Genomic DNA, 25,117 nt, shown 5'->3' with positions numbered 1-25,117 from the left:
TGGTCCGGCCCACTGCAGATCAAATCGAGCTGAATGTGGAACCTGAAAGAAAATGAGTTTGAGAGTTCTGATCTAAAACATGCTGGACACTGGACCTCGAGGACTGGATTTGAATACCCCTGATCTACATGCTCAGTGAATTAAATGTAGGAAAATACCTGATATTCACTAAAAAAATATGTTAAATGCAGAGGATAATATCATAACAAATGGTGATAAATCACTTAAGAAGGGCTAAATATAGAGAAAGAAAACATTTTGGAACTGCCACAGAAGTGGGTCGTAAAGGGTTAAAGTGTTAAAATGTGTCGTACTGTCCCTTTAAGCAGTGACCTGTTTCCGTGGACTTTCAGATTTTGCAGATCCTGTCTGTTTCTGCTCCTCTAATGAGATCTGTACTGTACATGTATGTGGTCACGGTACGGCGTTCTGTCCAGAAGGGCCTTATTAGCTGCGAAGCTCACTGAGGCCGGCTACAACTGAACACGACTCCCATTGAACCCAACCATGGAGTCAGATGGCTTTGACGGTCCGGGTGCTTCCTGGGGACGTGGCGGCGGCGGTGGCGGTTGGTCGTGCTCTGCGCTCCAGTGAACAGAAACAGCCCACGGACCCCGCAGTGGGCCCTCTGGAGGCGTCTTATCAGTCTGACCTGCAGACATGTTGTTAACCGACCTGCACGGCGTGGAAACACATCCGTCATTCATGAGTAGACTCCGGCAGCGTCAGACACACAGCTCAGATTAAAACATCTCACGGTTGGACTTCAGTGCCGCGCTGTGATTTACTAGAGCCCACTTCAAGGCTTGTTTTCGCACCATTTGCAACTTTTACAGTCCGGGCTCTAAATCAGGTTTTATTTCCAGTTGTAAATTTGGACGAGGCGATCATCGGAAGAGCAGGAGGATGTCGACGTCCTCTGTTGATACATGAAAAAGACATTTCGAGCAAGTGCAAAAAATTATACTCTTACTCTGAGCCATCCCAGAATGAATGAATTTTTAATAAAATATTGTGGCCAAAAATAGGACCCAAACATGGACATTAAGGGTGTATTCACAGCTGAAAAGTCCTTTGGTCCGCTTATTTGATTCGGATCAAATGCGGACTTTATTTTTCTCATTTGGTTCGGATCGCATTCACATTGCACTTTTTGCTAGTGGACCAAAATGCGTGAACAGAAGCACGCATGTGACGAACTGCGCTGGCATTGGACAGAAAAGTTGGGGGCGGGGTGAACCAGAGACGGCCGGTGCTGATGAAAATAATCGTGGTACTCCTACATACAGTTATCATTTTCGGAATATAAATAGACACAAATTTTCGAAAATAATGTTAACACTCAAGAAAAGCTCAGTCGGAGCCAGTTTCATAATACGGACATCTGACCAAATGTCAGTGGCACATTCAGTTTCCTCATTGCTCCACGTCTGTCCACAGCTCATAGCTGCTGCTATTAGCTCTGACCACCCGTAAACCTCGGCTACTTCCAGCGGCTACGGTGGCTCGTCAAGCACAAAAAAGGCACAAGATTCCTTGGTTTGGTTCGGTTCGAGGTCAGTTATATTCACACCAGAAGTGAACCGGCCCAGAGTCCGTTTGGAAGCGGACCGAGACCACCTCTTCTAAGTGGTCTGGGTCCGCTTGTTTGGTTGGAATCAGAGTTCGCATGTTTGTATTCACACCTAAAAAAAAGTCCAGACTTTCTGGGGAAACGAACTCTGGTCTGTTTTAAACGGACCAAACGTGGTAGGTGTGAATACAGCCTAAATCTCCCTAGGTGTCAGTGCATTAGATGTGGACGTGTGTGTAAATGCTCTTCTGTAGACTCTTAAAAAAAAGACACTTTGTTCAATGTGTCGATCCTAGTGGTTTTTCTAATCCACACAAGTGGGTTTTTCATCAATCTCAGTCTCATTCCAGGTTTGGTGTGGAACCCATCGTGTCCACTGGTGTTACATGCAGAACCTGAACATTTAAACACAAATAAATCGTGAATGATTTTGCAACAGCAGCCATTTTTGTGACAGACTCTGCCTTGCATAATTACTTCAATTCCCTAAATGTACCTGTGAGAGAATAAACAAGTATTAAAAGAAATAGCACGTAATTTCCGTGTCCTTACGTACAGAGCTTCGTATAAAAAATAATTTAAAATAATATAAAAAATGTGTTGATCCTACTGAATGTGGAACCTGAAAGAACATGAGTTTGAGACCCCTGCAATACAGGACTAAAAACTAGAACACAAGTGCAAACCCACTGTACATAATAAACTCCCAGTCTGACCTTTGACCCTGTTGAGCCGCAGTATGTAATAAATTCCCATTATGTAATAAAAGTTCAACATGTACTAAGAATGTCATGTCATCTTGTAATAAAGTCACATTATGTAATAAACTGACACATTTTGTAATAAACTAGCTCAATGCATTATGTAGTAAATTTTTTTGCATTATGTAGTAAGTTATTACAATTTGAGAAATTTATTACAAAATGCACTTGACACATTTTTATTTTCAGGAAAATGTAATGTGCTAAATTAATCTTTAAACTTAGTGGTTAAAGTTCTGATTCCATTACCTGTAGCTCCTGTGACTAATTTCTTCTAAATTGCTCTGAAATTATATTAATTTGGATTGTTATTACATAATGAACCATGTTTTTACTTTTTTTTTTTAATAAAAATGTGTCAAGTGCATTTTGTAATAATTTTCTCAAATTGTAATAACTCACTACATAATGTGAAAACATTGACGATATAATGCGTTGACGTAGTTTATTACAAAATGCGTCAGTTTATTACATAATGCGGCTTTATTACAAGGTGACGTGACATTCTTATTACATTTTGAACTTTTATTACATAATGGGAATTTGTTACATAATGCAGCTCAACGTACCTCAATGCATTATGTAGTACTTTTTTTTTTTTTGCATTATGTAGTAAGTTATTACAATTTGAGAAATTTATTACAAAATGCACTTGACACATTTTTTATTTAAAAAAAAAAAAAAAAGTAATAACATGGTTCATTATGTAATAACAATCCAAATTAATATAATTTCAGAGCAGTTTAGAAGAAATTAGTCACAGGAGCTACAGGTAATGGAATCAGAACTTTAACCACAAAGTTTAAAGATTAATTTAGCACATTACATTTTCCTGAAAATAAAAATGTGTCAGGTGCATTTTGTAATAAACTTCTCAAATTGTAATAACTTACTACATAATGCGAAAAAATTTACTACATAATGCATTGAGATAGTTTTTTACAAAATGTGTCAGTTTATTACATAATGTGACTTTATTACAAGATGATGTGACATTCTTATTACATTTTGAACTTCTATTACATAATGGCAATTTATTACATAATGCGGCTCAACGTACCTCAATGCATTATGTATTAAATTTTTTCGCATTATGTAGTAAGTTCTTACAATTTGAGAAATTTATTACAAAATGCACTTGACACATTTTTATTTTCAGCAAAATGTAATGTGCTAAATTAATCTTTAAACTGTGTGGTTAAAGTTCTGATTCCATTACCTGTAGCTCTTGTGACTTATTTCTTCTAAATTACTCTGAAATTATATTAATTTGGATTGTTATTACATAATGAACCATGTTAATTACATTTAAAAAATAAAAATAAAAATGTGTCAAGTGCATTTTTTAATACATTTCTCAAATTGTAATAACTTACTACATAATGTGAAAAAAATTTAATATATAATTAGGGATGTCCGATAATTTCAGCCCACCGATATTATTGGACCGATATTGGCATAAAAATGTAATATCGGTGAATATCATTATCGGGTTCTTTTGCCTATCATTAAAACCGATAAAATAATGCCTTGATTTCACCGGCATTTACCAACGCGTAAATGAAGCATTGTTTGTAGCTGAAAGAAATGTGCAGTTTTCAAAATTGTACAGTAGAGTTGCCACACTGTAATAGACTCATGGAGGGAGGGAGAGAAAATAAATATGTCATTTTTTCCACAACTTAAGTTGAAGTATGTATTCTTTGCACAGACAGTGTTTACATTTTAAAAGCCTTGTCGCATTTGAGAATGCATCCAATGGGGCATCACAATAAAATTAGGCATGATGTGTTAATTCCATGACAGGAGATATGTGATGTTACCGAAAATTAGTTTAATATCCCACATATATCGGCAGCGGTATCGGTAGATATCGGAATCAAAAATTAAGCGTTGGACAATATCGGCATATCAGTTTTTGGCAAAAAAACCAAAATTGGACATCCCTGTATATAATGCGTTGACGTAATTTATTACAAAATGCGTCAGTTTATTACATAATGTGGCTTTATTACAAGATGACATGACATTCTTATTACATTTTTAACTTTTATTACGTAATGGGAGTTTATGACATACTGCAGCTCAACACCCCTTGTTCCATTTGCAGACGCTGTGAACGTCTCAGCTGTCCCACCAACTCCTTGGACTGTCAGAACTCTCCGGTCCGCATCACCTATTACCAGCTCAGCTTCCAGACCAACATCATCATCCCCGCCCAGATCTTCAGAATCGGCCCCTCCCCCGCCTACTCCGGAGACCACATCGTCATCGGCATCACCCGGGGCAACGAGGACGGCTACTTCAGCACCCGCAAACTCAACAGCTTCACGGGCGCCGTGTACCTGCAGAGGCAGGTCCGACAACCCAGAGACTTCCTCATCGACGTGGAGATGAAGCTGCTGAGGCAGGGGGCGCTCACCTCCTTCGTGGCCCGGATCTACGTATTTATCACATCCAGTGCTGTTTAGACGTAACGACAAAGTAACGCAGAGACGGACTGAGTCATTTCACACGGTGCTAAAGCCTCACGTATGTGCAGATTCTTTGGAAACGTCGGCTCGTAGCTGCTTTATCTGCATGTTAATAAACGCAGGGGGTCCATAAAGTCTCCTTACAATCAAACACATTTATGCGGTGGCCCAGAGGTGGAACAGCCCAAAAAATTATCCACTATAAGAAAAAAAAAGAGAACAGCCCAAAAAATTATCCACTATAAGAAAAGAAGAGAACAGGCCAAAAAATTATCCACTGTAAGAAAAAAAGAACAGTCCAAAAAATTATCCACTATAAGAAAAATAAGAGAACAGGCCAAAAAATTATCCACTATAAGATAAAAAAGAGAACAGGCCAAAAAATGATCCACTATAAGAAAAAAAAGAGAACAGCCCAAAAAATTATCCACTATAAGAAAAAAAGAGAACAGGCCAAAAATGTATCCACTATAAAAAAAAAAAAAAGAAAACAGGCCAAAAAATTATCCACTATAAGAAAAAAAGAGAACAGGCCAAAAATGTATCCACTATAAAAAAAAAAAAAAAAAAAAGAAAACAGGCCAAAAAATTATCCACTATAAGAAAAAAAAGAGAACAGCCCAAAAAAATTATCCACTATAAGAAAAAAAGAGAACAGCCCAAAAAATTATCCACTATAAGAAAAAAAAAGAGAACAGCCCAAAAAATTATCCACTATAAGAAAAATAAGAGAACAGGCCAAAAAATTATCCACTATAAGAAAAAAAGAGAACAGCCCAAAAAAGTATCCACTATAAGAAAAAAAGAGAACAGTCCAAAAAATTATCCACTATAAGAAAAATAAGAGAACAGGCCAAAAAATTATCCACTATAAGATAAAAAAGAGAACAGGCCAAAAAATGATCCACTATAAGAAAAAAAAGAGAACAGCCCAAAAAATTATCCACTATAAGAAAAAAAGAGAACAGGCCAAAAATGTATCCACTATAAAAAAAAAAAAAAGAAAACAGGCCAAAAAATATCCACTATAAGAAAAAAAGAGAACAGGCCAAAAATGTATCCACTAAAAAAAAAAAAAAAAAGAAAACAGGCCAAAAAATTATCCACTATAAGAAAAAAAGAGAACAGCCCAAAAAAATTATCCACTATAAGAAAAAAAGAGAACAGCCCAAAAAATTATCCACTATAAGAAAAAAAAAGAGAACAGCCCAAAAAATTATCCACTATAAGAAAAATAAGAGAACAGGCCAAAAAATTATCCACTATAAGAAAAAAAGAGAACAGCCCAAAAAAGTATCCACTATAAGAAAAAAAGAACAGCCCAAAAAATTATCCACCATAAGAAAAAAAGAGAACAGCCCAAAAAATTATCCACTATAAGAAAAAAAGAACAGCCCAAAAAATTATCCACCATAAGAAAAAAAAAACATCATCCACCTTTTCAATTCAGGGGACGCTGTTTACCCAAAAGGTCTTTTGCTTTAAAATTAAGGCCACCAGAAAAAAATAAAAGCATAGGCTGAACATTTTTAAGGTCTTCAGCTAATGTGGCTAATGCTAACGAAGTAACCCACCAGAAGTGGAGGTCAGTGCGCTAAAAATACAGTTATTTTAAAATATATATAGTGGATAATTTTTTGGGCTGTTCTCTTTTTTTTTTTTATAGTGGATAATTTTTTGGGCTGTTCTTTTTTTTGTAAAGTGGATAATTTTTTGGGCTGTTGCACCTCTGGGCCACCATACATTTATTACAAAAGCAAATGAACGGACAAATCTGTGGAAATTATTACAAAATGAAAATAGATATTGATGTTTTTTTGCCTCATTTAACCCATAAAGATACAAACAGCCGCTATCGACCAAAACCATCTACTGATCTAAACTGATTAATACCTGTTGATCCACTAATCCTATCGATACATGTCAATAATTGGTGTAAAATACAGTTCTTCATCTTTTCATGGTCATCAGATATGACCCATTTGGACGTTCAGAGGCTCCGTAGTTACCGTGGAAACACCGTCATCTTCTACAGCATTGATTCACCAGTAAAACCCATGGAGTTGGATCAATGACAGTGGATAAAATGAACAAAACTGAAGAAAAAAATGAGAATTAATGTGGAAAAAATAAGCAAAAAACTGAGTCAAAGTTTTAAGAAAATTATATAAGCAACAGAATGAACAAAAACAGCCAAAGTAATGAATAAATGGGAAAAAAAACAAATAATAAATCGATAAAATAATAAGTTGTAACAAAATAAGCCACAAACTAAACAAAATTGAAGAAATATGCTGAAATAATTGTTGTAAAATACAGTTCTTCATCTTTTCATGGTCATCAGATATGACCCATTTGGACGTTCAGAGGCTCCGTAGTTACCGTGGAAACACCGTCATCTTCTACAACATCGATTCACCAGTAAAACCCATGGAGTTGGATCAATGACAGACGATGAAATGAACAATAGTGAAGAAAAAATACAAAAAAAATGTGAAAAAAATATGCAACAAAATGAACAAAAACAGCCAAAGTAATGAATAAAAGGAATAAAAACAAATATTAAATCAGTAAAATAATAAGTTATAACAAAATGAGCCACAAATGGAACAAAATTGAAAAAGCAACAACAATAACAACAAAAATAAAGAAATCGGCAAGAAAATGTTAAAAATAAACAAAATAACCCAAAAAAATTTAACAAAAATGAAGGAAAATTTATTAAATAGCCAACAAAATGGACCAGTACAGTACAGGGTTCATGATCCATCAACCCTGTAAAGTCTGAACCAGTAAATCGACAGAAAATTCCATTTCTTTGAAACTGGAGCTTTTATTGGTCCTGCAGAACAACCAAAACATTTTTTTTCAAATATCAATTTCCATGTATGAGTTTCAATTTTGTATCGTATTTGATACATCGGGTCTCAATGCTCAAATATTATTATTTTTGAACAAACAAAAACATAATATAACACAAGCATGTCTAACAAATTCCTCCTTCCTCATTAATGTCAGTCTTGTAGTGTCACTGGAAAGGCCTCTGGTGAATGAACTCCTCCCCCTGGTGGATTATCTGTGTATTGTATGTATCTAATTGTATACATCAGGTTTTTCAAGACAAAAAATATCACACTGATCATGTAGAGGGCTTCAAAACTCATGTGTCAAATATGATACGTTTGGCGTGATAGGGTTAAAGTTTTCACCGATAAATAGAGCCAGTAATAATAATTAGTCTAAATTGCTTAGATTTGGTGCATTTCACCAGTACACAGTGCACCTTGTTACCTTGGCAACTGCCATAAAAACCAAGAAGAAGCAGAGGTGTGGATCAGTCATATATCTAATTGTATACATCAGTTTTTTTAAGACAAAAAATATCACACTGATCATGTAGAGGGCTTCAAAACTCATGTGTCAAATATGATACGTTTGGCGTGATAGGGTTAATGATAAATTTAGCTGAAAATGTCACTTTTTCTTCAGTTTTTTAATAATAATAATAATAATAATAATAATAATAATAATAATAATAATAATAATGGATTAGATTTCTATAGCGCTTTTTTTATTTTTATTTTTCTTCTTTTTCTGATATAATAACCTTTGAATTTAGTCAAATTTTTATGAACATTTACATGATCAGTGAATTAAATATAGGAAAATACCTGATTTTCACTGAAAAAATATAAATACAGAGGATAATATTAGAATAAATGATGATAAATTGCTTAAGAAAGATTAAAATACAGAGAAAAATACATTTGGGAACTGACACAAAAGTATCACTGGGTCTTTATGGGTTAAAAACGTTGATAACCACTAGTACAAAGAACAAATCTGATTACCATATCTAATCGATTGCTTTTGTAATAATTTTGTTTAAAGTGTAAAGAGACTTTGTGGACATCCTGTATTTCCAGCTGCAGGATATTATTATTATTATCATGGAATTTCTACGACAATCATTTCCGAACAAAGCTTGTATTTGTAATTATCAAAGTATTTTACAGCTTGTAAATGTAAAATAGCTTTAACCCGCCAGTGTTTGGATGTTGTTATGGAGGATCAGAAGGGTCACGCAAGTACTCATACAGGATTTAACGTGGTTTTAATTAGTTTTAACAGGACTCAACAAAAAATGGCAGATGGAATTACAGGATATATGAAATATAAGCAAAACGTATGAAGAAAACACTAAACTACAGGATGAAATTAAAAAACAAAACTGAACCAAAACTCTTTAATTTCATCCAAACCGTCATCTTGGATTAATAATAGCTCCGAGCATCTTAACGACTGCTATTGTTAATTAAGATACAATGAGTATCGGATGTGATTTAATTAACAGTGACCTGAAAAACCAAACAAAATGAATGTGGTTTATTTTTTCTTGTATTTTTCTGATATTTTTGGTTCTTTTTTGATGCTAAATGACACTTAACATCACATTTCTAGATGAACAACCTTTGCATTTTCATTGATAACAAACAGAAATCACAAAATTCACCTCTATAATTATAATTTAATGTATTTTTCCACTAAATGGTGCTTCTCTACAGTTATGTCCAACCTTTTTCTCAAATATTCTGTTTAATATCAGTCAGTACTTGTTATGAAATGTACAGTATATCCCATCATAGAACAGAGAAAATCCAACTCAACATGTGAAATAAACACCTGACTTTATGCCGCAGAAGAATGAATGAATGAATGAATGAATGAATGAATTTAATTACAGAAAAAATTTGACCATCACTGTTGTATTACGATATTTTGCATTTAGTGACAAAAAATGCAAAATTCTTGTATTTTTCTGGCATTTTTAGTTCTTTTTTGATGCTAAATGACACTTAACATCACATTTCTAGACGAATAGCTTTTGCATTTTCATTGATAACAAACAGAAATCACAATATAATATATTTTTTCATTAAGTTGTACTCTCTTACAATTATGTACAACCTTCTTCTCAAATACTGCATTTAATATCAGTCTGTACTTTTCAGTTCATATACAGTATATCCCATCAAAAGACAGGGAAATTCCAATTCAACATGTGAAATGAACACCTGAATTTATGCTGCAGAAGAATGAATGAATGAATGCTGCAGAAGATAATTCAAAGGGTTCAGGTTTACGACTTTATGGTGATTTCATTGCAGAAAAAAAAATCACCATCACTGTTGTATTACGATATTTTGCATTTATTGACAAAATTTGCAAAATTCTTGTATTTTTCTGACATTTTTTGTTCTTTTTTGATGCTAAATGACACTTAGCATCACATTTATAGCTGAATAACTTTTGCATTTTCATTGATAACAAACAGAAATCACAAAATTTACCACTATAATCATAATATAATATATTTTTTCATTAAGTTGTACTCTCTTACAATTATGTACAACCTTCTTCTCAAAAATTCCATTTAATATCAGTCAGTTCATGTCCAGTATATCCCATCATAGTACAGAGAAATTCCAATTCAACATGTGAAATAAATACCTGAATTTATGCTGCAGAAGAATGAATGAATGAATGAATGAATGAATGAATGAATACCGCAGAAGAGTATAGTTCAAAAGGTTCAGCTTTAGGACTTTATGGTGATTTAATTGCAGAAAAAAAAATCACCATCCCTGTTGTATTACGATATTTTTCATTTAGTGACAAAAAATGCAAAATTCTTGTATTTCTCTGACATTTTTTGTTCTTTTTTGATGCTAAATGACACTTAACATCACATTTATAGATGAAGAACCTTTGCATTTTCATTGATAACAAACAGAAATCACAAAATTTACCACTATAATCATAATATAATATATTTTTTCATTAAGTTGTACTCTCTTACAATTATGTACAACCTTCTTCTCAAATACTGCATTTAATATCAGTCAGTTCACGTACAGTATATCCCATCACAGAACAGAGAAAATCCAACTTAACATGTGAAATAAACACCTGAATTTATGCTGCAGAAGAATGAATGAATGAATGAATGAATGAATGCTGCAGAAGAGTATAGTTCAAAAGGTTCAGCTTTAGGACTTTATGGTGATTTAAGAGCAGAATCTTTTTTTTTTTTTTTTTTTTTTTTTTACCATCACTGTTGTATTACGATATTTTTCATTTAGTGACAAAAACATGCAAAATTCTCATATTTTTCTGAATGTTTTGTTCTTTTTTGATGCTAAATTACACTTCATGTCACACTTCATGTCAGAAAATCCAATTCAACATGTGAAATAAACACCTGACTTTATGCCGCAGAAGAATGCATGAATGAATGAATGAATGAATGAATGAATTTAATTCCAGAAAAAATTTGACCATCACTGTTGTATTACGATATTTTGCATTTATTGACAAAATTTGCAAAATTGTTGTATTTTTCTGACATTTTTTGTTCTTTTTTGATGCTAAATGACACTTAACATTACATTTATAGATGAAGAACCTTTGCATTTTCATTGATAACAAACAGAAATCACAAAATTTACCACTATAATCATAATATAATATATTTTTTCATTAAGTTGTGCTCTCTTACCATTATGTCCAACCTTCTTCTCAAATACTGCATTTAATATCAGTCTGTACTTTTCGGTTCATATACAGTATATCCCATCAAAAGACAGGGAAATTCCAATTCAACATGTGAAATAAACACCTGAATTTATGCTGCAGAAGAATGAATGAATGAATGAATGAATGCTGCAGAAGATTATAATTCAAAAGGTTCAGGTTTAGGAATTTATGGTGATTTAATTGCATAAAAAAAAAAATCACCATCACTGTTGTATTACGATATTTTGCATTTATTGACAAAATTTGCAAAATTCTTGTATTTTTCTGACATTTTTTGTTCTTTTTTGATGCTAAATGACACTTAGCATCACATTTATAGCTGAATAACTTTTGCATTTTCATTGATAACAAACAGAAATCACAAAATTTACCACTATAATCATAATATAATATATTTTTTTATTAAGTTGTACTCTCTTACAATTATGTACAACCTTCTTCTCAAATATTCCATTTAATATCAGTCAGTTCATGTCCAGTATATCCCATCATAGTACAGAGAAATTCCAATTCAACATGTGAAATAAATACCTGAATTTATGCTGCAGAAGAATGAATGAATGAATGAATGAATGAATGAATACTGCAGAAGAGTATAGTTCAAAAGGTTCAGCTTTAGGACTTTATGGTGATTTAATTGCAGAAAAAAAAAAAATCACCATCACTGTTGTATTACGATATTTTTCATTTAGTGACAAAAAATGCAAAATTCTTGTATTTTTCTGACATTTTTTGTTCTTTTTTGATGCTAAATGACACTTAACATTACATTTATAGATGAAGAACCTTTGCATTTTCATTGATAACAAACAGAAATCACAAAATTTACCACTATAATCATAATATAATATATTTTTTCATTAAGTTGTACTCTCTTACAATTATGTACAACCTTCTTCTCAAATACTGCATTTAATATCAGTCAGTTCACGTACAGTATATCCCATCGTAGAACAGAGAAAATCCAACTTAACATGTGAAATAAACACCTGAATTTATGCTGCAGAAGAATGAATGAATGAATGAATGAATGAATGCTGCAGAAGAGTATAGTTCAAAAGGTTCAGCTTTAGGACTTTATGGTGATTTAAGAGCAGAATTTTTTTTTTATTTTTTTTTTTACCATCACTGTTGTATTACGATATTTTTCATTTAGTGACAAAAACATGCAAAATTCTCATATTTTTCTGAATGTTTTGTTCTTTTTTGATGCTAAATTACACTTCATGTCACACTTCATGTCAGAAAATCCAATTCAACATGTGAAATAAACACCTGACTTTATGCCGCAGAAGAATGCATGAATGAATGAATGAATGAATGAATGGATGAATTTAATTCCAGAAAAAATTTGACCATCACTGTTGTATTACGATATTTTGCATTTATTGACAAAATTTGCAAAATTGTTGTATTTTTCTGACATTTTTTGTTCTTTTTTGATGCTAAATGACACTTAACATTACATTTATAGATGAAGAACCTTTGCATTTTCATTGATAACAAACAGAAATCACAAAATTTACCACTATAATCATAATATAATATATTTTTTCATTAAGTTGTGCTCTCTTACCATTATGTCCAACCTTCTTCTCAAATACTGCATTTAATATCAGTCTGTACTTTTCGGTTCATATACAGTATATCCCATCAAAAGACAGGGAAATTCCAATTCAACATGTGAAATAAACACCTGAATTTATGCTGCAGAAGAATGAATGAATGAATGAATGAATGAACGCAGAAGATTATAATTCAAAAGGTTCAGGTTTAGGAATTTATGGTGATTTAATTGCAGAAAAAAAAAAATCACCATCACTGTTGTATTACGATATTTTGCATTTATTGACAAAATTTGCAAAATTCTTGTATTTTTCTGACATTTTTTGTTCTTTTTTGATGCTAAATGACACTTAGCATCACATTTATAGCTGAATAACTTTTGCATTTTCATTGATAACAAACAGAAATCACAAAATTTACCACTATAATCATAATATAATATATTTTTTTATTAAGTTGTACTCTCACAATTATGTCCAACCTTCTTCTCAAATATTCCATTTAATATCAGTCAGTTCATGTCCAGTATATCCCATCATAGAACAGAGAAAATCCAACTTTACATGTGAAATAAACACCTGACTTTATGCCGCAGAAGAATGAATGAATGAATGCTGCGGAAGAGTATAGTTCAAAAGGTTCAGGTTTAGGAATTTATGGTGATTTAATTGCAGAAAAAAAAAATCACCATCACTGTTGTATTACGATATTTTTCATTTAGTGACAAAAAATGCAAAATTCTTGTATTTTTCTGACATTTTTTGTTCTTTTTTGATGCTAAATGACACTTAACATTACATTTATAGATGAAGAACCTTTGCATTTTCATTGATAACAAACAGAAATCACAAAATTTACCACTATAATCATAATATAATATATTTTTTCATTAAGTTGTACTCTCTTACAATTATGTACAACCTTCTTCTCAAATACTGCATTTAATATCAGTCAGTTCACGTACAGTATATCCCATCACAGAACAGAGAAAATCCAACTTAACATGTGAAATAAACACCTGAATTTATGCTGCAGAAGAATGAATGAATGAATGCTGCAGAAGAGTATAGTTCAAAAGGTTCAGCTTTAGGACTTTATGGTGATTTAAGAGCAGAATCTTTTTTTTTTTTTTTTTTTTTTTTTACCATCACTGTTGTATTACGATATTTTTCATTTAGTGACAAAAACATGCAAAATTCTCATATTTTTCTGAATGTTTTGTTCTTTTTTGATGCTAAATTACACTTCATGTCACACTTCATGTCAGAAAATCCAATTCAACATGTGAAATAAACACCTGACTTTATGCCGCAGAAGAATGCATGAATGAATGAATGAATGAATGAATGAATTTAATTCCAGAAAAAATTTGACCATCACTGTTGTATTACGATATTTTGCATTTATTGACAAAATTTGCAAAATTGTTGTATTTTTCTGACATTTTTTGTTCTTTTTTGATGCTAAATGACACTTAACATTACATTTATAGATGAAGAACCTTTGCATTTTCATTGATAACAAACAGAAATCACAAAATTTACCACTATAATCATAATATAATATATTTTTTCATTAAGTTGTGCTCTCTTACAATTATGTCTAACCTTCTTCTCAAATACTGCATTTAATATCAGTCTGTACTTTTCGGTTCATATACAGTATATCCCATCAAAAGACAGGGAAATTCCAATTCAACATGTGAAATAAACACCTGAATTTATGCTGCAGAAGAATGAATGAATGAATGCTGCAGAAGATTATAATTCAAAAGGTTCAGGTTTAGGAATTTATGGTGATTTAATTGCAGAAAAAAAAAATCACCATCACTGTTGTATTACGATATTTTGCATTTATTGACAAAATTTGCAAAATTCTTGTATTTTTCTGACATTTTTTGTTCTTTTTTGATGCTAAATGACACTTAGCATCACATTTATAGCTGAATAACTTTTGCATTTTCATTGATAACAAACAGAAATCACAAAATTTACCACTATAATCATAATATAATATATTTTTTTATTAAGTTGTACTCTCACAATTATGTCCAACCTTCTTCTCAAATATTCCATTTAATATCAGTCAGTTCATGTCCAGTATATCCCATCATAGTACAGAGAAATTCCAATTCAACATGTGAAATAAATACCTGAATTTATGCTGCAGAAGAATGAATGAATGAATGAATGAATGAATACTGCAGAAGAGTATAGTTCAAAAGGTTCAGCTTTAGGACTTTATGGTGATTTAATTGCAGAAAAAAAAAATCACCATCACTGTTGTATTACGATATTTTTCATTTAGTGACAAAAAATGCAAAATTCTTGTATTTTTCTGACATTTTTTGTTCTTTTTTGATGCTAAATGACACTTAACATTACATTTATAGATGAAGAACCTTTGCATTTTCATTGATAACAAACAGAAATCACAAAATTTACCACTATAATCATAATATAATATATTTTTTCATTAAGTTGTACTCTCTTACAATTATGTACAACCTTCTTCTCAAATACTGCATTTAATATCAGTCAGTTCACGTACAGTATATCCCATCACAGAACAGAGAAAATCCAACTTAACATGTGAAATAAACACCTGAATTTATGCTGCAGAAGAATGAATGAATGAATGCTGCAGAAGAGTATAGTTCAAAAGGTTCAGCTTTAGGACTTTATGGTGATTTAAGAGCAGAATTTTTTTTTTTTTTTTTTTTTTTTTACCATCACTGTTGTATTACGATATTTTTCATTTAGTGACAAAAACATGCAAAATTCTCATATTTTTCTGAATGTTTTGTTCTTTTTTGATGCTAAATTACACTTCATGTCACACTTCATGTCAGAAAATCCAATTCAACATGTGAAATAAACACCTGACTTTATGCCACAGAAGAATGCATGAATGAATGAATGAATGAATGAATGAATTTAATTCCAGAAAAAATTTGACCATCACTGTTGTATTACGATATTTTGCATTTATTGACAAAATTTGCAAAATTGTTGTATTTTTCTGACATTTTTTGTTCTTTTTTGATGCTAAATGACACTTAACATTACATTTATAGATGAAGAACCTTTGCATTTTCATTGATAACAAACAGAAATCACAAAATTTACCACTATAATCATAATATAATATATTTTTTCATTAAGTTGTGCTCTCTTACAATTATGTCCAACCTTCTTCTCAAATACTGCATTTAATATCAGTCTGTACTTTTCGGTTCATATACAGTATATCCCATCAAAAGACAGGGAAATTCCAATTCAACATGTGAAATAAACACCTGAATTTATGCTGCAGAAGAATGAATGAATGAATGCTGCAGAAGATTATAATTCAAAAGGTTCAGGTTTAGGAATTTATGGTGATTTAATTGCAGAAAAAAAAAATCACCATCACTGTTGTATTACGATATTTTGCATTTATTGACAAAATTTGCAAAATTCTTGTATTTTTCTGACATTTTTTGTTCTTTTTTTATGCTAAATGACACTTAGCATCACATTTATAGCTGAATAACTTTTGCATTTTCATTGATAACAAACAGAAATCACAAAATTTACCACTATAATCATAATATAATATATTTTTTTATTAAGTTGTACTCTTACAATTATGTCCAACCTTCTTCTCAAATATTCCATTTAATATCAGTCAGTTCATGTCCAGTATATCCCATCATAGAACAGAGAAAATCCAACTTTACATGTGAAATAAACACCTGACTTTATGCCGCAGAAGAATGAATGAATGAATGCTGCGGAAGAGTATAGTTCAAAAGGTTCAGGTTTAGGAATTTATGGTGATTTAATTGCAGAAAAAAAATCACCATCACTGTTGTATTACGATATTTTGCATTTATTGACAAAATATGCTAAATTCTTGTATTTTTCTGACAGTTTTTGTTCTTTTTTTGTTGCTAAATGACACTTAACATTACATTTATAGATGAAGAACCTTTGCATGTTCATTGATAACAAACAGAAATCACAAAATTCACCTCTATAATCATAATTTAATATATTTTTTCACTAAATTTTACTGCCTGACAATTATGTACAACCTTTTTCTCAAACACTGCATATAACATCAGTTAGTTCATGTACAGTATATCCCATCATAGAACAGAAAAAATCCAACCTTACGTGTGAAATAAACACCTGAATTAAGTGTTTGTTCTGCTAAACTCATGTGAATTTGTCCCTGGGTTTAACAGGCTCTGTGATTGGCTCTGATGTAAAATGTCTGTACGATCATTTACGTGACTCTGGTGGTTTTCCGAACTACACGAGCTGCTGGTTTGTGGACGACGACAGTTCAGATGCTGCAGGTGCACAGGTGCAGGTTGTTGGTTTGTGTTGTGCTTTACTCTTGTTTAAACTCATGCTCTTTAACCTGTCGATGTAAATGAAATATTCACTGTAGCTTTAAAGAAAAACCAACCTTTGCAGCAATAAAATGCCAAATGCTCTTGTCAGCACCCACATTAATGTAGATAGAACAGAAAAGAAAAGAAAAGAGCAGCAGCTGCCTAACCCATAAAGACCCAAACATCCACTAATATAAGAGGTTTAATGCCTGTTGATCCACTAATCCTATCAATACATGTCAATAATTGGTGTAAAATACAGTTATTCATGTTTCCATGGTCATCAGATATGACCCATTTTGACGTTCAGAGGCTCCGTAGTTACCATGGAAACACCATCATCTACTACAGCATTGATTCACCAGTAAAACCCATGGAGTTGGATCAATGACAGTGGATAAAACGAACAAAAGTGAAGAAAAAATGATAATGTGAAAAAAAATAAGCAAAAAACTGTGTCAAAGTAAGAAAAGAAAAAAAAAATTATAAGCAACAAAATGAACAAAAACAGCCAAAGTAATGAATAAAAGGAATAAAAACAAATATTACATCAATAAAATAGTAAGTTATAACAAAATAATCCACAAATGGAACGAAATTGAAAAAGCAGCAACAACAACAAAGAAAAAAAAAAAGAAATAGGCAAGAAAATGTTAAAAATAAACAAAATAACCCCAAACTTTAACAAAAATTAAGGAAAATTTATTAAATAGCCAACAAAATGAACCACTACAGCCAAAGAAATCAATAAAATGAACAAAAATAATAATAATAATCAGCAACAAGAACAAAATAAACCACAAACTGAACAAAATTGTAGAAATATGTTGAAATAATTGGTGTAAAATACAGTTATTCATGTTTCCATGGTCATCAGATATGACCCATTTGGACGTTCAGAGGCTCCGTAGTTACCGTGGAAACACCGTCATCTTCTACAACATTGATTCACCAGTAAAACCCATGGAGTTGGATCAATGACAGTGGATAAAACGAACAAAAGTGAAGAAAAAATGATAATATGAAAAAAAATAAGCAAAAAACTGAGTCAAAGTAAGAAAAGAAAAAAAAAAATTATAAGCAACAAAATGAACAAAAACAGCCAAAGTAATGAATAAAAGGAATAAAAACAAATATTACATCAATAAAATAGTAAGTTATAACAAAATAATCCACAAATGGAACGAAATTGAAAAAGCAGCAACAACAACAAAGAAAAAAAAAAGAAATAGGCAAGAAAATGTTAAAAATAAACAAAATAACCCCAAACTTTAACAAAAATTAAGGAAAATTTATTAAATAGCCAACAAAATGAACCACTACAGCCAAATAAATCAATAAAATGAACAAAAATAATAATAATAATCAGCAACAAGAACAAAATAAACCACAAACTGAACAAAATTGTAGAAATATGTTGAAATAATTGGTGTAAAATACAGTTATTCATGTTTCCATGGTCATCAGATATGACCCATTTGGACGTTCAGAGGCTCCGTAGTTACCATTTCGGCCTTAAATGAAGTATAATCCACACATTTTTCCCTTAAATAAACTATATTCCATACATTTCGGCCTTAAACGAAGTATAATCCTCACATTTTGGCCTTAAATTAACTAGATTCCAAACATTTCGGCCTTAAATGAAGTATAATCCACACATTTTTCCCTTAAATAAACTATATTCCATATATTTCGGCCTTAAACGAAGTATAATCCTCACATTTTGGCCTTAAATTAACTAGATTCCAAACATTTTGGCCTTAAATGAAGTATATCCCATACATTTTTGATAACTTCTGATCCATTAAACCTATTATTCCATGTCAATAATTGGTGTAAAATACAGTTCTTCATCTTTTCATGGTCATCAGATATGACCCATCTGGACGTTCAGAGGCTCTGTAGTTACCATGGAAACACCGTCATCTTCTACAACAATGATTCGCCAGTAAAACCCATGGAGCTGGATCAATGACAGTGGATGGACACACTTGTTTTTATGTTCAGTTAATGAGAGATTTTCGTGAAAGAGTCACTTTTTCTTCAGTTTTCTCTGTTTTTGATATAATAATCCTCAACTTTACTCTGAGCTTTTATGAACATCTACATAATCTGTAAATTAAATACAGGAAAACACTTCATTTTAACTTAAAAATGCAAAATACAGAACATAATATTAAAAAAAAAAACCACGGTGATAAATCACGTAAAGGTTAAGTTGGGTCTTTATGGGTTAAAATACCACATTTTGTTCAGCTTTCGATGTATAATATTTTTTTTATATAAAAGATGTGATCTGATGAAATTCGGTGCAGCCTACAGTAAAAAAAAACACTATTATTGGGTCATGTATGGTGAGTTTCAGCACTGAGGATGTTCATGTAGCGCTAAACTTTATGTATCCTCCTATGTTACTGTTGTAAGTATCTCAGGGTAATATCATGTAAACACTAGAGAGGTTCCTGTGGTGTCGGGGAATGAATCAGTCTGCTGTTGTAACGACCAGACTGTATGTACAGGTTCACAGGTCACATGACTGTGTATCTATAAAGCGACCAATAAATGATCATCAGACTGTTGTCGGTTTATGAACTTCAGAGCAGATTACACAGTTATTGGAAAAAGATGTCATGAAGTAATTAATTGTAATTATAAGATTTACCCATGTGTTTATTTTATTTAACCTTTATTTGCAGGAAAAAAAAACTCATAGAGATTTAAATTTCTGTTTCAAGAGCGTCCTGGACAAGACAACAGAAGGTACACAAAGCATACATCCACACTAAAAATACACATAAAACGCAATAAAAGTCCAATCTAAAACCATATGTAAATCACTAAACTGAGAACAGACATACAAACACAATCAATAATTTAAAACGGGGTGTCAAACATGCGGCCTGGGAGCCAAATCCGGTCCGCCAAAGGGTCCGGTCCGGCCTGTCAGATGAATTTGTGACGTGCAAAAAATTACACCAAGATATTAATAACACTGGGTTACAAAAAAGTGTTTTTTGCAAGTTATCTAGGTTTTTTCAACTGAATTAGGACCATTTTGCACCGCTAAATCCAAAAATGACATCTGTTTTTTTCAATCAGGTCAGGTTTTTTTGCTAATTTGATTTCGAAAAATTTGATCTTCTCACAAAATATAATAATTAATACCAAAATAAGATTGGTAAGCACATTTTATGAAACTTGTGACTTGATTCCTGTTAGGTACAATGGTGTATTCACCGCAGATGTAGCAGAATACGTCAGGCTTATTTTTGCAAGATCTTCTAGTCGAAGCCATTTCATTCACCTGTAATATTAAAAAAAACAATCATAACTTGGCAAAAGTAAAATCTTCAGAACTCGTTTATTGCAAGAAATATATGTGTATATGTATATGTAGCATAGTTCAGAAAATTGACCTGATTGAGCAAAATTGATGTGATATTTGGATTCAGCACACTAAAATTATCCTAAATCAGCTCAAAAAACTTAAACAATAAATTTGTTGTTGACCTGTGTAATAATAATAATAATAATAATAATAATAATAATAATGACAGCTTTATTTATATAGCACCTTTTAAAAACAAAGTTTACAAAGTGCTTTTGACAGACAAGTAAAGGGCACAACAGCAGGATACAAGATGTAAGTAAAAACACTAAAACAGAAGCAACACAATAGGAGAGATGTGTTCAACAAATGCAGAAACATAACACTTCGAATAAATTAAATGAATCAGAGTAAAGAGGGCAGGGATAACATAACATGATGCTGTCAAATCAATGCAAAAATAAAGGAGTGAGATAAAACAACATCATGTATGAGAATATAAAGCAACAATCAAACAGGATAAGATTCAAATTTAAAAAAATCAAAAATTAAAAGAGACAAACATCACATTAAAGCAAGTCTATAAAAATGTGTTTTAAGAAGTGATTTAAAAGATGCCACTGATTCCGAAAGCCTTATCTTCTCGGGCAGGCCGTTCCAAAGTCGAGGGGCCCTGATGCAAAAAATGGATATTTTTGCAACTCCGTGAAAAATAGGTTCATAAAAAATGTCAATCGCAGTGTTTTTAATTAATGGCTAGAGGAATAAAAGCACTCAGGAAAAAAAAAAAAACTGAACCCTTTCATGCACGAATTATGAGAACCTTAATCAAAATTTTTTCCTGAGTGTTTTATTCCTCTTTAGGCATGAGAAAAAACAATGTGATTGAAAATTTTCTTCTGATAAATAAATAAATAAAAATAATAATAATAATTTAAAAAATACATTAAAAAAAGTAATAATGACAAAAAAAATTCTTCTGAACCTATTTTTCATGAAGTTGCAAAAATATCCACTCAGCTGGACACCACAAGTTTAATTTTTGACGCACATAAACATGTATTTACTGATAAATTGCGTGAAAACTGTGGTGAACTGTGGTGTGATTCTGGGGGTTTATGCTCAGGAGAGATCTACATAATTTTACCAATTCATGTCAGAAAAGATATGTAGTGTCTTAAAACTTTAATAAAGATATGTGTAAGAAAAAAAAAACAACAACAAAAAAAACAACGAAAAGAACAACAAAATCCATGAATATACAAGAGAACAGCTGTAGAAGAGCTGTCCACTGTAGTCACCAGTATGCATGAAAGGGTTAATTAAGGCTCTCATAATTCATCCATGAAAGGGTTAATTTCTATCCTCGGTCCTTCTGAGGCTTTAGTTTCCCTCCTTCCTGGCTGAAAAGTGAAGCGACACCTCCATCTACTGGTCAGAGTAAACATAGCACCGCCCCTCTTTTCTAAATGTAGACGCTCTGTTTTGGTGTCAGTGCAGAAACGCTGCAATTCACATGTTATTTGAAACAATAAAGTGGTTCACATGTCTGAACAGCTCTTATCTCATCTCCTTTTCCATTGCTTGACATTCGGTGTGCGTTCCACCCTCCAGCAGCATTCCCACCCGGAAAGTGTGCGTGCTTTGGCTTCCACGCTCCTATTAATACATGTGCCACATCCCAGCAGATACAGGCTTTTAGCTGGAAACTAGGGTGGGTGAATCTCTCACCGGTCAGCGTATAAATAAACAGCAGTTCCACTCATGCGCGCTTCAGCAGGAAAACATGGACGCTCATATGTATGGGATAAAGTTAATCACTGTTCAGGGAAAAAAAAAACCCCAAAACAAACAAACAACCAAGTATCCTGTGCAGGTGTCGTTCTATCCACATATTTTATTCACCGTCCAGATAAAAAAAAAGTCAAATATGTCACCACAACTCAAAAGTTTCTGAACAAAGTTGGGGTTTCTTATGTTATTCTTTAAAATCAAATATATTTATAGATTTTTTTCTGGTGTGAAGGAAAATATACAATATTTGTTCAATTAACCCTCCGGCAATATTTAATAGTTTGATTTATAGGTGTGCATTTTACGCACACTTGGTGACAGATGCTAGTATTTTTGAACATTTGACCTAGCGCCAAAAATAATAATGCAAATTAACCGATGTTGGAGTTAATCATAGACATTTGCCAGGATGAAAAAAATCAAATAATATGTGATCCACTTTTAATGTAGTATATTGGAAAAAAAATTTTTTTGTGTGTTTTTTGCATCCAAAAAAATGTTTTTTTTACATTACAAACACAGCATTTAAAGGGTTAAAAAATGTGACAGTTATTGAATATTTGGTATTTTTATTTACGGCTCAAGTTGATGAAATAGAAAAAAGTGTAAAAAAATAAAAATTAAAAATAAAAAAAAAAAACTGTATGAAATTTTTTTTGACATTATTCCACAAGTGTGCCAAAAAGGCACACTTGGTGCTTAGTAAGGGCCTTGCTGGACGGGATACCAGAGGGTTAAAGAAGAATGGGAGAAGTTGTCACCCGAATATTTGAGGAACACTTGCGCAAGTTTCAGGAAGCGTGTGAAGGCAGTTATTGAGAAAGAAGGAGGACACATAGAATAAAAACATTTTCTATTATGTACATTTTCTTGTGGCAAATAAATTCTCATGACTTTCAATAAAGTAATTGGTCATACACTGTCTTTCAATCCCTGCCTCAAAGTATTGTAAATTTTGCTTCCCCACCCTGTATATACAGGGTAAGTGCACTTGCGCAAGTGTTCCTCAAATATTGGGGTGACAACTTCTCCCATTCTTCTTTAATAGTATCTTCCAGACTTTCTCATAATAGTTTTGCTCATAGTCATTCTCTTCTTTCCATTATAAACAGTCTTTATGGACACTCCAACTATTTTTGAAATCTCCTTTGGTGTGACGAGTGCATTCAGCAAATCACACACTCTTTGACGTTCGCTTTCCTGATTACTCATATGGGCAAAAGTTTCTGAAAAGGTATGGATAATAGTGTTAGGTATGATTATGACATCAATATATGTTTGGTTTCAAAACAATTGATGTAGTGCCTGCTGAGAAAAAACAACTAAATGTTCATTGTAAATTTTGCTTCCCCACCCTGTATGTATATGTAATAGGATAAATACAGAGTTTCATTGCTTATATCCATATTGCCCTCCTAGAATTTTTCTTTATGGACCGTTAATTTCTGGTGAAACATTTCTACAACAAAACAGAACAGAGCAGGGGAGCGCACCACCTCACACAATCTCAGTTTCACATAAAAGCAAATAGATTCACACAAAGCACACATCACAGATATGATCAGATGAAATCAGATCTGGTTGGTTTTATGTACTCAGTCCATTTGGACCAGGTAATATAAAATTTTTCTTTTTCAACTTTGAGGGAAAAAGATATCTTCTCCATAACATAAATCTCATAGACAATTCCAATCCATTCATCAATGGTGGGTGGTTCTACTTTTAACCATTTCCTCGTAACACATTTCTTACCGGCTGCCAACAGTATAGCTAATAATTTTTTGTCTTTAATGTGAAGAACTGTGTTTTACACCAATTTCTGACATGTATTAAACATTTTTAATCAGTAGATGCTGTTGGTCACCAGTGGACGTTTGGGTCTTTATGGGTTAATATATTGAGTATAATTTTTTTTTTTTTTGCATGAATTCATTCTGTGGGCCACATTGGAACCTTTGGCGGACCGGTTTTGGCCCACGGGCCGTATGTTTGACACCTGTGGTTAATGTGTATCAGTTTCAGTTGTGTGTGTTGTGTGTGTGTTCAGTGGAATGTCCTCATGAAGAAGCTGAATGGAACACAGCCATCGTCAGTGCTATCAGTAACACCTGCTTTGCCTGCTTTTACAAGCCAGAGTGTCTGCTGTGTAAAAGATCTGCAAATGTGGCATTCAGCTGGTGATGCACATGAAAGACTGTGGAACAGTACGTACCAGTAAGTACCAGACATCAGACTAAGAAAAGCATTTATGTTGTGATCATTTTGACAAAGTACCTGCAGAACTCAGAAGTGATTGATATGTGTATATAGTAGTGATGGGTAGATGAGGCGTCATGAAGTGTTTCGACACATTGCCAAACTGTATTGATACTGTGTCGATACTGTGTGACTGAATACTGACACCTGCTGGACCTTCAAAATCCCTACAGGCAACCTAGTTGACAGACTCAACTGACACTGATTTGATGACATAGTACAAAGGTGTCAAACTCATTTTAGTTCAGGGGCCACATTAAGCCAAATTTGATCTGCAGTGGGCCGGACCGGTAAAATAATAACATAATAATATATAAATAATGTCAACTCCAAACTTTCCTCTATGTTTTAGAGAGAAAAAAGTAAAATTATGTGATCAAA

At 32.4% G+C, this 25,117-nt stretch overlaps 1 protein-coding gene across 1 annotated transcript in view; it reads left to right on the top strand.

Moving 5' to 3' along the window:
• fbln2 (fibulin 2) overlaps window positions 1–5,065 on the top strand; it is a 124,242-nt gene extending 119,177 nt beyond the window's left edge. Inside the window, exon 15 of the mRNA XM_030135203.1 lies at window positions 4,445–5,065. Within this exon, the coding sequence (XP_029991063.1) occupies window positions 4,445–4,805 (361 nt within the window). The 3' untranslated portion in view covers window positions 4,806–5,065. The remainder of the gene's footprint in view (window positions 1–4,444) is intronic.
• Window positions 5,066–25,117: the final 20,052 nt, after the last annotated feature.

This window comes from Sphaeramia orbicularis, chromosome 5 (assembly GCF_902148855.1).
Source record: "Sphaeramia orbicularis chromosome 5, fSphaOr1.1, whole genome shotgun sequence".
NCBI lineage: Eukaryota > Metazoa > Chordata > Actinopteri > Kurtiformes > Apogonidae > Sphaeramia > Sphaeramia orbicularis.
This window is presented reverse-complemented; position numbering and strand designations above follow the sequence as displayed.